Source organism: Balearica regulorum, chromosome Z (assembly GCF_011004875.1).
Source record: "Balearica regulorum gibbericeps isolate bBalReg1 chromosome Z, bBalReg1.pri, whole genome shotgun sequence".
NCBI classification, from domain to species: domain Eukaryota; kingdom Metazoa; phylum Chordata; class Aves; order Gruiformes; family Gruidae; genus Balearica; species Balearica regulorum.
The window spans coordinates 75791538-75806030 of NC_046220.1; the positions used below are offsets into that span (position 1 = coordinate 75791538).

The window sequence follows — 14493 nt, forward strand, 5'->3', positions numbered from 1 at the left end:
GCAGGTCGAGTAGTACACCTCCCATCCCCCCAGGGACCTCCGTTTTTATTTCCTTTGCTCACATTATGAAGCTCACCTGTAGAGCGCTTCCCATACTCAACCACGCTTGCCCTAGCTGACGTGCCCTGGGGCTGCAAGTGCACAGCCAGGACCCCAATCGCAGCAGGGCACATCCCGGGAGGTTGCTGGGAGGTAGCTGTGAACCACCTCAGGTGGAAAGTGTGTGAGGTGGGGGGAAGGAACTGCTCCTCTGCCTCCAGCAACAGCAGCAACTCTCCTTGGTCTTTGGTGCTTTAATTATTTTCAAGAAGTAATTAAAGGGCTGCAAAATCAAACTGTACCAGTAGGAATAGGTTCCTCATTTGGAGGATCTTTGGAAAATGAGTAGGGAAATTCCATAAATTACAAAAGACTGAAAAAAAAACCCCCACATCCCTGGTCCCTCTGTGCACCACTCCCAGCAGAATGGTTGTCAGCTCCTATGTTAACAGTATACGGCATCTCAAAAAGCCTTTCACCACCACATCTGAAACCTCAAAAGCCATGGAGGAAATGTGGCCCAAGCAGCTGCCAGGAAGCCTTCTTGCTCTTCACACTTCCCCTTGCTCCACATCAGAAAAATCCAGCCTTGAGCATAACCAAGGCTCTTGCACAGAGGATGGAGGGGTGTTGCAAGCCAGTGCTGCCTTCCCCAGCGGGTCCAGCAAGTATGTGTTCTGGTCACACAAGGCAAACCCAAAGCCATAGAGACAGCTTTGGTTTGTTTGCAACCAGAGAGGACGCAGGTTGTCCCTGGGCTTCTTGGTTTGGCAGGTCCTGCTGCCTTCCCCGTGTCACCCTGTTGCAGGGCACAGCTGGCAGATGAGGCACAGCGGGGAGGATGGGCAGGGTGTATTTCAGAGGGGTGTAGGCAGGCAGCTGTGTCCTGTGGCGATGCCGGGGTCCAGGCACAGTGCCACGCACATGTCCCATTTTGCTACAAACCTCACAGTGCGCTGGCCTTTGAGCCACATTTTGCAGCAATCTTGCCACCACAGGGGATGCCACTCCTCCACTGCGAGGACATGCTCTCTTATTTACCCTACAGACTTCACGGCGGATTTGAAGTTCATGAAGTGTTTGCAAAAAAGATTGCTGGCTTGCCTCTACAGGCTGTTCTTTGCTCTCTTTTTTTATTTATCTTATTGAGCTTTCACATCTTACCTACCTTACTATTTTTTGTCATCTAGACAAGCCTTCAGCTCTTTGAAGGGGCCTCTCTGCTTCGAATAACCTTTGGCGCTGGTGGTTAGCCCTGCCTGTTCCTCTCTGCCTTTTGATATCAGGAGCCCTGAAAGGCTGCCTTAAATCTTTGCAAGCTTGCTGGACACTCTGTGATCCTGCAGCTTCTTTTAGCTTCATTTTAGACCAAGTTTCTGCATTTCACACATTTCCCTTTTATGAAGCTGAACAAGATGCCGCTGGACTTTTCAATCTTTAGTAATTACACAGGGTCAGAGAAACAGAGCACGTCACCAGCGGGCAGCCCTTTCCTGAGAACATGCTCAGCCCAGTCACATGTGCAACCCTGTCCCACCTCTCCCTGCCTGTGCTGCCCAAATGTGCATTCTCACCTCAGCTCTCCCACAGTTTTCTGGTGCTCAGGTGCCTCCTCCCTCCCCAGTCTCCCACAGCAGCCTCTGAGAACTGCCAGCATTGCTTCAGCCATGGCAGGCATCCAGGGGCCATGGCCACAGCTTTTGCCCTGAATATGAGCCAGGTCCTCATGACCTGCGCAGGAAAGATCCAAGAGGACCTGCCAGGAGCCCCTAGCACTTGGCACAAGCAGGTCTCCATCTCTCAGCTGGTGCATGTGTCTCAGGTTGTCGTGCACATCCGGACTCCCACTGCACCCTTAATCTGTCCCCCAGCCATGCTGTCATCCATGCCTTTCCCTCCCCCACTACCACCCCAAAGCAGACCCCTGTGCCATGAAGCTGGGCTCCTCTTTGCTTCCCACACACTGGTTACTCTCCTCCCAGGCTTCATCCCCAGAGCCCAGCACTTGTTTGCTAAGACCTGCTCTGACATCTGCAAGGAGGGGAGGAGCAACTTCACGGAGCAGCAGCTGAGAGCTGCCTGCAAGGAGCAGGAGTGGAGGACACTGCCACTGCTCCAGGACCCTGCACAGGAGAGTGACATGAGACGGGCAGGGCTGAGTGAGCATCTCGCTGCTGGTCCAGAGCTGCCCCCAGCCTCGGTCTGCACCTCAGGGCATGTGAAATGGGCGCTGGGCTGGGGCTGGCAGGAAGGCAGTGGATGTAGGGCTGGTCCTGGCTAGAAGCCTGCCGCTGCGAGCTCGGGAAGGGATTTTAATTGGTGCAGGAACAAGGCCAGGGACCTGCACCATTTTCCTGGTTTCAGCTGAGATAAAGTTAATTTTCTATCTAGTAGCTGGTATAGGGCTGTGGTTTAGATTTAGTAGAACGTTGGTAACACACTGATGTTTTTAGTTGTTGCTGGGTAGTTGTGGTGTCCACACTAAGTCAAGGACTTTCCAGCTTCTCACCCCCTGCCAGGTGCACAAGAAGCTGGGAGAGCACAGCCAGGACAGCTGACCCGGACTGGCCAAAGGGATATTCCCCACCATACAATGTTGTGCTCCGTATACAAGTGAGGGAGCTAGCCGGGAGACGGGATCTCTGCTCGAAACAGACTGGGCATCTGGTTTTGGGGTTTTTTTCTGCATGTGGTGAGCAATTGCATTTGTGCAACACTTGTTTTATTAATAGGATAACAAAGGAAGACAATAACAGTAAACTGTCTTTACCTCGACCCATGAGGATGTTTTTCCATTCTCCTCCCCATCCCCTTTGGGGGGGGAGGGGAGAGCGAGCGGCTGCGTGGTTCTCAGTTACTGGCTGGGGTTAAACCACGACAAACATTTCCTAGAGTGAAAGGTTGCTGGGTTTGGGTTCAGGGAAGTGCCCAGGAGGTGCCATGCACACAGCATGACTGTCTTACCTGCTCCCACCTACTCTGGAGGTGCTCACAAGACTGTGGGCCAGCACCAGCCCCTCCCTCCATCGCCACCCACACCCCACAGCACCCACCTTTCTGCCACTGTCCCCGCCAAACGGGTGCCGAGGGATGCGGAGCTCCCTGTGCCAGGGGCTGGCTGAGCTGCACTCCTCAGACCAGGGTCAGCTCCAGGACACAGCAGCACCCTCCAGCGCCTCTCCCTGCTCAGCCTGCCCCCGGCAGTACTCACGGCCCCATGTCCCCATCAGAATCCCACAGCTGACCCTTGGGGACCAGGCCACCTGTAGGGCCACCCAGCCACAGCAGCAGCGATGGCACCCACTGCCCCATACACATTGCTGTGTGTCTTCCAGCCATGCAAGCTTCACGGGCTTCGTGCCCAGCTCCTGATCGCAACAGGCTATCTGATAACCACCACTGAGACCCTGCTTGAGTTTAGCCAGATGACACCAAAGAAGACTTCAGCAGTTGCAAATGCTGTAGCAGCAACCCCCAATCCAGCCTCTGACAGCCTAGCAACCCCACTATGCCTCCCCTGCATTTGAGGCTGTCCCAGCAGCAAGCACCCAGCGAGCCACTCCATGTCAGTGCCAGCAGCACAGGCAGCTGGAAATCCCCTTTCCTGTCCTATGGCTGACTCAGCATCCCGTGGGGCTGTTTGCCAGCACATGGTCCCCTTCCCCATTTGGGCCAGCCGGTGCACATGGGGAGAACAACCTGGCTCCACACAATCTGTAAATTAAAGCACCCAAATTGCAAGCCCTGTCTGCTCCACGCCTCTCCAAGCCAAGACAGGGGCTTACACTGCTTCATTTCTGGATTTTTTTTCAACTGTTTTAACTCACTCCAGCACTGCAGACCATTTGTCCACATGGTTGAAACAAACTCCAGCATGGTACCCTTGCAGTGAAGGCGAGACCCTCAAGCAGAGCTTTTCCCTTCTCCTGGGAGCTACTGAGGTGTAAAGAGAAGGGTTGGGCTCTTAGGGCTCATTCCTAATGGACCTGGAGGTCCACTGTTCATGTGAGTCTAAGTTTAGAAGCCCTGGAGCCCTTCCTTGTGAGCGACCCACAGTCACTGAGCCTCATGGCCAGGTTGTAATAGCTCTGGGTCCCCACAACCCATCCTTCACCACCTCCTTCCTGCGCTGCTCAGGATTTCTTCCTGCTGCCCGTGGGTTACACCTTATTGACAACACCTGGAACACCCTGGGGAAGCAGACACCAGACTGAAATGGTGTGAACTCCCATCTGAAATCCGCTTGGTCCCCTGGCAGCATGCACAAGGAATAAAGACAAGAAACCTCAACCACCACTGCCTCCCTGAGACATACCATCATCTGATGATGTGATATAGTCCCCTCACCCTGAACTGACAGGTCTGATGGCTGGGGGCAACCTATCTGCTTCTGAAGGTCTGGTGTTGGCTGTGGTGGAGGCAGGACAAAGCCTGCATGGTACTGTCCCAGCACAAGTAACCCTGAGACCCTTCCCAGAGACGGGCTGAAATCACAAGGCTGTGTAGCAGGGAGCTCAATCAGCACCTTTTTTATTAATATGCATCATAAATAAAGAAATAAATAAAGGTGAGACACCTCGTTCTAACAGGGAAATACAAATTAAATATGGTGCAATGTCCGCTAAGCGATGTACAAGCAGGAGGTAACCTTGCAACACCAGGGCCCCTCACCGTGGGGAAGCCAGCCCAGGCACCATGCTCTAAGCAGTGTCAACCTGGCCAATGCACCAAATACTGGCATGGCCTTTCATTAACACTGTTCTCCACCTGACAGGCAGGTGAAGATCCCCATCTCAGCAGGCACCATGAACATGGCAAGGAAAGGGGTTGACTGGCATTGCCTTTACCGAGGACCCCAAGACCCCCAGCAGCCCCTTGTGCTCGTGCACACTACTTGTCCCCCCGCACCCCATGGCACTGCTCAGCAAGACCAGAAACCCTATGTCAAGGGGACCACCACCCCTCCTTCCCCGGCTCCTCGGCTCCCTCTGGGAGCACCCCTCGATCTACCTGCCAGGAGCACTGCCCCCAAATCCAAAGCATCCCTAGCCCAGTCAGGGACCCTGCCCTCACCCCCTCCCCTCCAACCCCCCCTCCAATGAGCATCCCAGGGCTTCCCAGGCACTGGCTCCCTGCTCAGCATGGGGCCACCCCCCAAAGCACCCATCTGCGTGCAGGGTGGCACTACCCATCCCGGACCTACGTAACACTGAACATCCACGTGCCGTCCTCATGACCTCGTGCACCCCTTTGCTCTGCACACACATACCCCGTTCCCCCTCCCCAGGCTGTGGCCAGGCACAGCCCCAGCACTGCAGCGTGGCAATGCCAGGCCATTTGGCCTGGTACAATCCACCAGGCACCACTATAACATGTTAAAACAGGGCTGCTCCAGCACAGGGGAACCTACCTTGCGGCCCCCATCAAGCCATAATGCAACCCATCAGCCCAGCCTTGCAGAGACCTTGCCAATTCACTGTGCTCCCACCACTGTGGCTGATGATGCCAGGGGATGCTGAAGGCTGCAGACTGCACACCCTGGTGAGGGGGTGTCCAGTATCCTGCACCCTCCAGCATGAAAATTAGCTGGGCAGTGGGGCAGCACTGCCCTGGCAGGGACTGCTTGGGTTCCTGCTATATACGCGTCCACAGCCTATGGGTGCTGGAGATGGCGTGGGGTGGAGGGGGCTCAGGCAGACCCCGGTGTGGCTGCATGCATGGAGATGCCTGGCAATATGAGATGCAGGTCGCAGAAGACCCCAGGGGCCGTGTCGGCCTTTGGCAGCTGCACGAGGAGGAGCAAGAAGGAACCACCTACGGTTACTGTATTCTGTAATGGCAAGAAAGGTAAGAAACTAGCAAGAAGCTGTGTCCGTTCCTCTGGCAGTGTGGGCTTTCTCAGAGGAGCCTCCGCAGCCCACGGTACTGTGCTTGGCCTCCCAGTCACATCAGTAGTCCTCGTCCTCCGGGTGGGTGACGTACATGATGGGCACCAGTCCCTTCTCGGAGCCGAGGCTGCACTGCAGCCAGTCACCATCCACCTTGGAGATGACCTGCAGGATGTCCCCCTTGTTGAAGCTCAGCTGTCCTGCCTCAGTGGCAATGTGATGGCAAAGAGCTTTCACCTCACTGTAGGCAGAGGGAGGGGAGGAAGGGTTAGCTCACCACAGGACACTCACCTCACTGAAGAGCACCACAGGCACAGAGGATCGAGAAAAACACCTCCTGCCTCCCTCTCCAGCCAGGCTCCCAGCTGCCCCCCAGCTGCAGATTGCAGAGCTGGGGTGGATGGATGCACAAGCCGCATCACTGCCTCGAACCATCCCCTGGTCCACGAGTACAAAGTGGGCCAGGTGAACTGCAACAGGCAGAGCCATGCCAACCTCAACCCACCACGTCCCAGCACCTGCAGGATGGCCACATGGTGCCACTCACCAGGGAGGGTGGGGAGACAGCTCCCGGGCCGGCCGTGCCGCGGGGGGCCCTTCAGGTGACTCTGGCCTGCAGGGCTCCGGCTCAGGGGCTGCTTCTCGCCACATGCTCGCCCCGACCGTCTGGGCCACCAGCTGGAACACAGACTTATCCAAGCTCAGCCAGCCGGAGGGCAACCTGCAAGGAGGAGACAGAAGCAGGTAGTGGCAGGGAAGCATACCTGGGGACAAGGAGCAGCCACTCTCATGGCAAGGTCATGCCTTAGAGGTCTGGCTCCATGCACAAAGTGCACTGCGGTCCCCAAGCTGTCTTCTGGTGGGGAGGGCTCAGCATCCTCCAGACACACCATGGCCTAGACAGGGAAAGACATTTCCAGTGGCCATAGAAGCAGTAAGGGTACAGATGGAGAGGCTGTGTGGGAAGGTTGCTACATGGGGCAACTTCATGCTTCCTTCTCCTTGCCTGTTATGTGCTACAGGGACTCCATGTTCTGTTCTCCATAAGTGCTTCTGGGAGGGAGAAGGTGATGATGGGAGCCATGCAGCAGGGGCCCTTCCCCTAGAGAGGGGGCTTAGGAGCCGAGGCAGTGGTAGAGTTCAGGCCAAAGAGGAAAGCCCATGAGATGGATAGAGTAAAGGCAGGGTGGAGGGGAGCGGTGGTGTGGAAGGAATTAAGGCAGGCTGGCAGGGCTGGGCAGGGGTGACAGACCTCTCTGTTCACACACTGCCTCTGGCATACCACTGTGGTGTAGCCCAGTGGTCGGCTATTGGCCCGGCTTCCACCTGCACTGCTGCAACCCCAGGTTAACCCACCCTCCCCAGCCCCAAACCATCCCTGCCCTTACCTGTTAGGCTGCCTGGGCTCTTTTTGCACCTTCCTGGACCCAAACAAGTGCCCCCACTTGATGGGCTGGCTGCCCTCTGATGCACTGGTGCTGGTCTCCTCTGGGGGGGCTGCTGCTGCTCCCACTCTCTGCTGAGTCCCAGTCTCCTTCTCCTTGCTGCGCTTCAGCTCTGTAAGCACCGAGTCTGGGGGGCTGCCCATCCAGAAGGGCCAGCTCCGTTCCTTCACCTCTTCACTGACCAGCACTTGTTGGGGCTTTTCCAAGGGCTCTTCCACAGCTTCAGGACTTGGCTTGCTGGCAGCCTTGGGCCTCTCCTCCAAGGTTCCCTCAGCAATGGGACAAGCCTCTGCTCCCTCCACCACTCCTTCGCGGGGAGGTGGTGCCTTGCGGGTCTCCACTGACCTGGGCACTTCATTCAAAGCCTTCTTCTTCTCATAGCGGATGAGCTTCGAGCCTTCAGCCGAGCCCTCGATGTAAATCTGAGAGCTCTGCATGAGCTGGTACCACCAGCCTGCCTGCTTGTCCTTCTTCCCCTCCCACGTGCTCTCTCTCACCTTCCTCCGCTCTTCCTCCCTGTCACCATCTCCACAGGAGGCCCCCACCCCCTTGACCCTCTCACTCACAGCTTGCTGGGGCCTGTGGTCCGGTGAGATGTCACCATCTCCAGCACCCACTTTGCATGCTTCAGGGGCAGTGCTGCAGCCGTCGGGATCCTCAGTGCTGCCCCGCGTCCGCATCAGCTGCAGGGTGGAGTGTGCAGAAAGCAGCAGGTCCTGCTTCACACGCAGCAGCTCCTTTTGCTGCTGCTGCTCTTTGCCCATCTGCATCAGTTGGTGCTCGAAAAGGAGGTCTAAGTTGAAGGGCAGCAGGGAGAGAGGCTGGAGCAGGAGCAGGAGCTCCTCGAAAAGAGGCTGGCACACATTGTGAGACAGGCACAAGAAGCCCACCGGCTGGTAGTGTGCCAGGATGATATCTGTAGGGCAAGAGACATTAATTAGAGGAGAGGCCTTTGCCACCTTTGCCAAGCCACCAAGAAGCTGCTGAAGCTATGGGGAAAGGAGCTGGACACTAGTTTTTGGTCACAACTGCAGCTGCAGTGTTAGGCTTAGCACTGGATCAGGGAGCACCAGATGTTCTGTGAGCTCTGGGCAAAATGGCCCAGGTCCTGCTTCCAGTTGCACCTGCAGTCAGGACCTGCCTGTCAGACTGTCCACCACAATGAACTCTGCCATGACATACCATGGGAGCAGGGTGCGAATAAAGAGCATCAAAGGGTTGGCACATCTCCTGGAGATGAACAAGGAGCTGCAGATCTGGCCAGCACCAGAGAGAGAGGTGTTGGGTACAGCTGAACACAGCCTTTCCAGGGACCTGGCTGGTCTGAACTGTGGATCCTAACAGAAAATGGACTAGCATTTCTACCTGCAGCAATCATCCTTCACTTCACTTGACCACATCTGCAGTGCCTGCCCCCTCCTCCAGCTTTGTTGTCAGGTCTCACTCCCAGGGAGAGAGTTGGGAACAGGATTTGTGGCCATTTGGCCCCAGTGAGATAACAAACTTACACTACAGGCAGGACTTGCACCTTATCTCCATACCCTTTGCCTAGCCTTCATCATCTTGACAGCCCTAGCTATTGCTCACACTCCCAGCTCTTAATGATGGCTTGAATCAGATTGTCGTCTTCTGCTCCAGAAAAACAGGGCGCTTTCTCTTGCCACACTGCTCAGTACAAAGGCAAGTCTGGTCTCCTGTCTGCTCCACAGAGAAGACTGACAGCAAGTGTCTGCTGTCAGCTCTCAAACCTGCCAGAAGACACTGGGCTGGAGTTCTTGCAGTGCATGGGTCCCAGAGCTGAGCACAGGCTGAGCCAGCGGCACTCTCAGAGGATCCAGCAGGTCAAAGGTGTCTGTCTCACTGTGCACTTAGCACTTAGTCATGCTGCTGCTAGGCCTCAGGCACTTTGGTCATGCTGCTGGGTTATCTGTACACTCTAGAAATGTTTCTGGTTGAAAAAACAGATATATCCAGTAAAATCTACTTTTTGTTTGTCAGGAGGTTTTCCTTTACATTTCTTTCCATTTCTCAGGCCTGAAGGGTTTCAGCTAAGTGTGCGCATCTCTAGCCATACAAAGCTTTCAAGCACTGGGCAGGGAAGGCAAAAATTCGGGGTTAGATCTGGTCTCCTGCGAGTAGACTGAGGGATTTGCATTAGAAGTGGTGACCTTGGGCATTAGCTGCAGCTGGGAAGGACATGGCTGGCCACCTGCAGGTGGAGGGAGCTGCATGGAGCTTTGACTTCCACCTTGCTCCCTTGAGCTGAGCAGCCTTCTGGCAACAGGTATGCTGGGACTGCATATGGTCTAGTCCTTCAGCTGAGAGCAGAATGGAGCAACCTAGGCTGAGAGGCCAAGAGACACATGTGCCCCAGAGCTTACATCTGCGCTCTACATTGTGCAGAATTTGGTCCCTGCTGCAGCCCACAGCCCTCAGGCTCTTACCTTCATGGTTGTAGAGGTGGTTGAACCAGAACTCCAATGACCGGATACTGCAGGAAGGGAAAACAAGCAGGGAAATAAAGAAAACTTGAAAATCGATTCACCCCCTTCACCCTAGCTGTTCTACAAGAAACAGCTGGAAAAGGCATTTACACAGCATGAACCTGTGAACCTCAAGACCTAGTGAAAGGACAGTGGCTCACTCCCACCAGTCTGCACTGACTACAGCTACCCAGCCTGTCATGGAGCCACCCAGTTTGCTTTACATCAGGCATTGTGCGACCATAAACCCTAAAAACTCTGTTTCCAGAAGCTTCCTCACCATTTAGGTCCTATGTCTTTGGCAGAGCTTAGCGTTGCTGAGAAGGGCTCACATGGAAGAGGCTAATCATCTACAAACATGAGACCGTTGCTGCAGGCCTGGCTCAAAGTATGCTGGTATCCTGTGCCAGCAGGAAAGAGCTGGGCCACCCTCAGGGGGGAGAGCAGGGCAGAGCTTGCTCCTGCTTGTAGGGCTCCCCCAACATTTGGTGATCTTGGAGCCTCTGTTGCCACTGCCAGAGCTCTTGGTGATCACTGGAGAGGAGCAGGGAAATACCAGCACTCATCCCTTCACTGCTGCTGCCTTCTGTTTAATACGGAGTGTAGTGTGCACACTCCTTATCCAACCTGGAAGGGTCAGCCTTGAGTCCTGGACTAGGGCAATGCCTCCTTCAGACCCTCATGCGCTGGGATGCACTGCAGCTCCAGGAAGCAGTGATTTAAGCAAGGATTTTCAAGAGTAATTTATGCACGCTGTGTCTATCCCTGTATGAACCCTGACAGACAGACTCTTCCCACTTCATATTTTGGAGCTAAAACAAGCTAGCAATGTTCTTCAGTGGGCTACAGCCACCTCTTCTCAGTCCTGGCCTGGTAGAGTAAGTTTTGATCCTTCTGGAGCTCCCTGAGGCTCACAGCTTCTTCCTTCTCTCACCTACAGCTGGGGAGCAGCTTCCCAGGTTTTAAGTCTTTTCACTGGCAACTGTGCCTACTTGCAGTCAAGGACCAGCACCTGCTGCCAGTCCTGGACAGTGACATGCAGCCAGCCCAGAGACCCTGCTTACTTGAGGAGGCCAAAAATGAATGCGTTGAACCTCATGGTGTGGTTGGTGAGCTCTGTGTACTGGCTAATCTTGCTATAGAGGCTGTGCAGCAACTTGGTAGAAGGGCCTATGGAGAGAAGTGAAATGTTGAGATTAGTTGTGGTCAGCAAAGCCAAAACAGCACCACAGGAAGAAGCATCAAGGCAAAGACAGACGTTGGCTGGGTGCCTATGCCTGTATGTGCATTGCCCCTCCATTAAACATCAAGATGAGCTCACTCTGTCCCAACAGTTATGACTCCACAAGCGTAGAGCCAAATCACTTGAGCCAAGTGAGCTGTGTGTGTAAATTTTCTTACAGACCAGGCTAGAGCACAAGTCTGTCTTATACAATAGCTGTGCAGGACTAAAGATGGAAGTCTGGAAACATGCTAGCAACTTAAGAGGGGGAAAACGGAGAATTCCTTTTTTTTTTTTTTCCATTGCTAGGGCCTCTTATAGGAGAATTTGGAAGTTTCAGGGGAAACAACAATACATATTTGGGCAGAATAGAGCAGCGACTCTCACTTTGCAGAAGGTCAAGGTGCACCCTGTTCCATGCAGGGAGCCAAGTATTATTCTGCATTCCCATCCTTATAGCCAACCTTCCCCAGCACCTCCCAGCCATAACACGGGAGTACCACAGACCACCGGCATTGCTGCACACCCTTCATACCTAGCTGGGTAGACGCCTCCACCACACTCCAGGGGATGTTCCTCCTCTGGCCAATGATCACATCCAGGACGTAAGCCTTGAGCCCATCACTCAGGATGTCCCGGACAGCGGGGCACAGGTATTTCAGGATGAGATGCCCTACATTGGGGCTCACAGAGCTGTTCCCAAGTTTGGCCTAGGGGACAACAGGCAACAGAGGGAGTGTTGGTAACTGCTCTACAAGGTACGGATGCATGCAAACAGTCCAGCCCCACTTGCCTACTACAGAAACCCAGCAGGCAATATCCAGGCTCAGCAGCTCCTGGAACAGGCAGGCTCTTCCCCCTTCACCCTGCCTCATACACCAGTTCTGGGTTGCTCCCTGCAAGGTCTGCCCCAGGCTGGGATGAGGCAACAGCTTGGAAAGAGAATATCCCAGTTTGGGAAGAGGATATCCCAGTCAGAAGGGCTGCCTGGTTCTCCCTACAGGTATAACAACACTGTCCTGCTGGAGGAAGAAAAGAGTAGGGGATTTTTCTGCTGCTCTAGATTTTCTTGTTGCTATTTCTGAAGCAGGAAGCGGCAAGTGACATAGGAACTCCCAGCACTTAAAGAACACTTAACTCAGTGACATGCAGAGCTATAATTCCTAGGGATTACTATAAATAAACAGGGTGAGGGCAAAATGGATGGATGGAGCTCAGGTTGAGGTGAGGAAGCAAGTAAGAGCCCAGCATCAGCAGAGCAGGCACATATTCTGCTGCACACAAACTTTGAGCTGCCCAGGGGTCAATCCATAGGGGTCAGCCCCAGGTCTTGCACGTCGTGTTGGTAGTCCCAGGCAGTTGTGTTCAGGGCACAGATTTTACCAGCTGAGCTGGAATTACACTGGCCAGTTGGCACGGGTCCACAAAGTCCCTGAACTGAGACTGAACTTCTGGGTCAGGAATAATCCCACCAGATCCACTGAGCACGGGAGCATCAGGGACCGGTGCTGCCTTTTGACAGGCGAATGCTCAGCCCTTGGCACACTGACGCATAACAAAACCCCAGGTCAAAACCACAGCACAGGTAAAGTAATGGGGGAATGTAGCAATTATTCCCCAAAACAACACTGCAAGAAGAGGTAATTCACAGTGAAGCCTTAAAAAGATGTGGGAATCCAAACAGCTCTGGTTAAGCTGCACAGCAATCTCTGCATCAGTAACAATTGTAATTAGGGGGGAAATTACCCTGGGTTCTGAGATAAGATTGAATGGGCTTGGAATCTGTCCCAATCAGGTTTCTCCTTGGGGATGGCACTCCAGGGCAGTTGTCACATCCAAACAGTGTCACATTGCTGCCCCAGAATCCCCGTGACTGAAGCGGAGCATTCAGCTTTGAGAGGAGGCACCACAAACGTGCTGGATGTCACGGGACTGAAAACTCTGGATGGTACAAACAGAACCGAACTCGCTCTGCTTCTCTGTTATTCCAGAAATAGGAAATGAGGGGAGCACAGGTCAAGGACAGCCAGATCCACAGGTAACTTAGATACACTCTGAAGCTAGTGGGATGCCCACCTGCCCCAGGTGGCAATGACTGATGCGCTTTTTTATCATGGAGCCCTGTGACACATGGAGGGACTGGGGACACTGCACTGTCGTGGGATGGGTGGAGGAGGGGGACACAACTCTCCACTATGTGACAAAAAAAGAGCTGCTGTACTGCATCTGACTAAGTTCAGCTGGCCTGGTATTCTCTCTCATAAAGAATCATAGAGTCATAGAATGGTTTGGGTTGGAAGGGACCTCAAAGATCATCTAGTTCCAGGGACACCCTGCACTAGAGCAGGTTGCCCAAAGCCACATCCAACCTAGAATGAGCTGTGAGTAAGTACATAAGAAAGAGTCAAACCAGAGCAAATATATATATAATACTTCCCCTTAAAAATCTCCCAGCCTACTACTTTTGACTTAGAGACTACCTAAGCTGGACCTTATTCCTATGTGTTTAGTAGATCTCAATGAATTTCCCTTCTCTGTATTTTTCCAATCTTCCCTTAAATCCACATTATCTTTTAGCACCCCCAGCACCATGCAGTAAGAACTGTCACAGGTTTACTATCTGCTGCACGATGTACCGTTGCCTTTGTTTGTTCTGTTCTTGGTACTACTACCTTCATTGGATACTCCATAGTTTTTGAACTGGAAGACCTTGGAGAGGCAATCTTTCCCTATCCTCCCTGTGTCACTCATGATGTTGAGAAGTCATACTGAAAGCAAGACTTACCTTCACCCCTGGATCCCTGCTGGTTCCAAAGTGAGCCACAATCAGGTCAACGGCAGTGTTGATTGCCTTCACCAGACCTAGAAGGAAAGATCAAGTCAGAGAGCTGCCTGAGGGGCTTCTAGGACAGACCCTGACCAAACACTTGACGAAATCCGGCAGGGGCATTTCAAGCCCATGTCAGCAAGCTATGTAATGACTTTCAATAACAAGCCAATGGTGGGTAATCTGACATCTGCATCAGTATGATGTAAGAACAGAAGTGGAACAGGGGAGAAAGCTGCCATCTGGTAATCACCATCACATAGCTGGCAAAGCCACGGGAACCTTTCTGCACAGCCCTTGCCTCTTCCATGATATGAAGTCAGCTGTCAACAACCCAGTCCTCAACCCTGCTGCTAGCATAGGTCTCATCACAGCCACATCTTGTCCTACTATGGAATCCTTTCTCCCACCCTTTCACATAAACACTTTGCCATGTAGGACCCATCAGATCTTTTACCTAAAATACAAAAGCTCAGGCTAGCACATGTGCAACACCACACAGACTAACAGGTCTACCCTTGTTTACTGAGACAGGGGTAGCAGCATGTCCTGCCTTAGGGCCATACTCCTGTGCCTGCCTGCTCTCTCT

The 14493-nt window shown here is 53.5% G+C and overlaps 1 protein-coding gene across 11 annotated transcripts in view; it reads right to left on the minus strand.

The window, feature by feature from the left end:
* Positions 1-4547: 4547 nt before the first annotated feature.
* RUSC2 (RUN and SH3 domain containing 2) overlaps positions 4548-14493 on the minus strand; it is a 59618-nt gene continuing 49672 nt past the window's right edge. For all 11 annotated transcript variants that reach the window (XM_075740758.1, XM_075740753.1, XM_075740756.1 and 8 more), the window contains 7 exons: positions 13863-13939; positions 11613-11787; positions 10920-11025; positions 9817-9863; positions 7316-8288; positions 6475-6648; positions 4548-6168 (listed from right to left, as the gene is read on the minus strand). In XM_075740758.1, coding sequence (XP_075596873.1) covers positions 5988-6168; positions 6475-6648; positions 7316-8288; positions 9817-9863; positions 10920-11025; positions 11613-11787; positions 13863-13939 — 1733 coding nt within the window. In that variant the 3' untranslated portion in view covers positions 4548-5987. The remainder of the gene's footprint in view (positions 6169-6474; positions 6649-7315; positions 8289-9816; positions 9864-10919; positions 11026-11612; positions 11788-13862; positions 13940-14493) is intronic.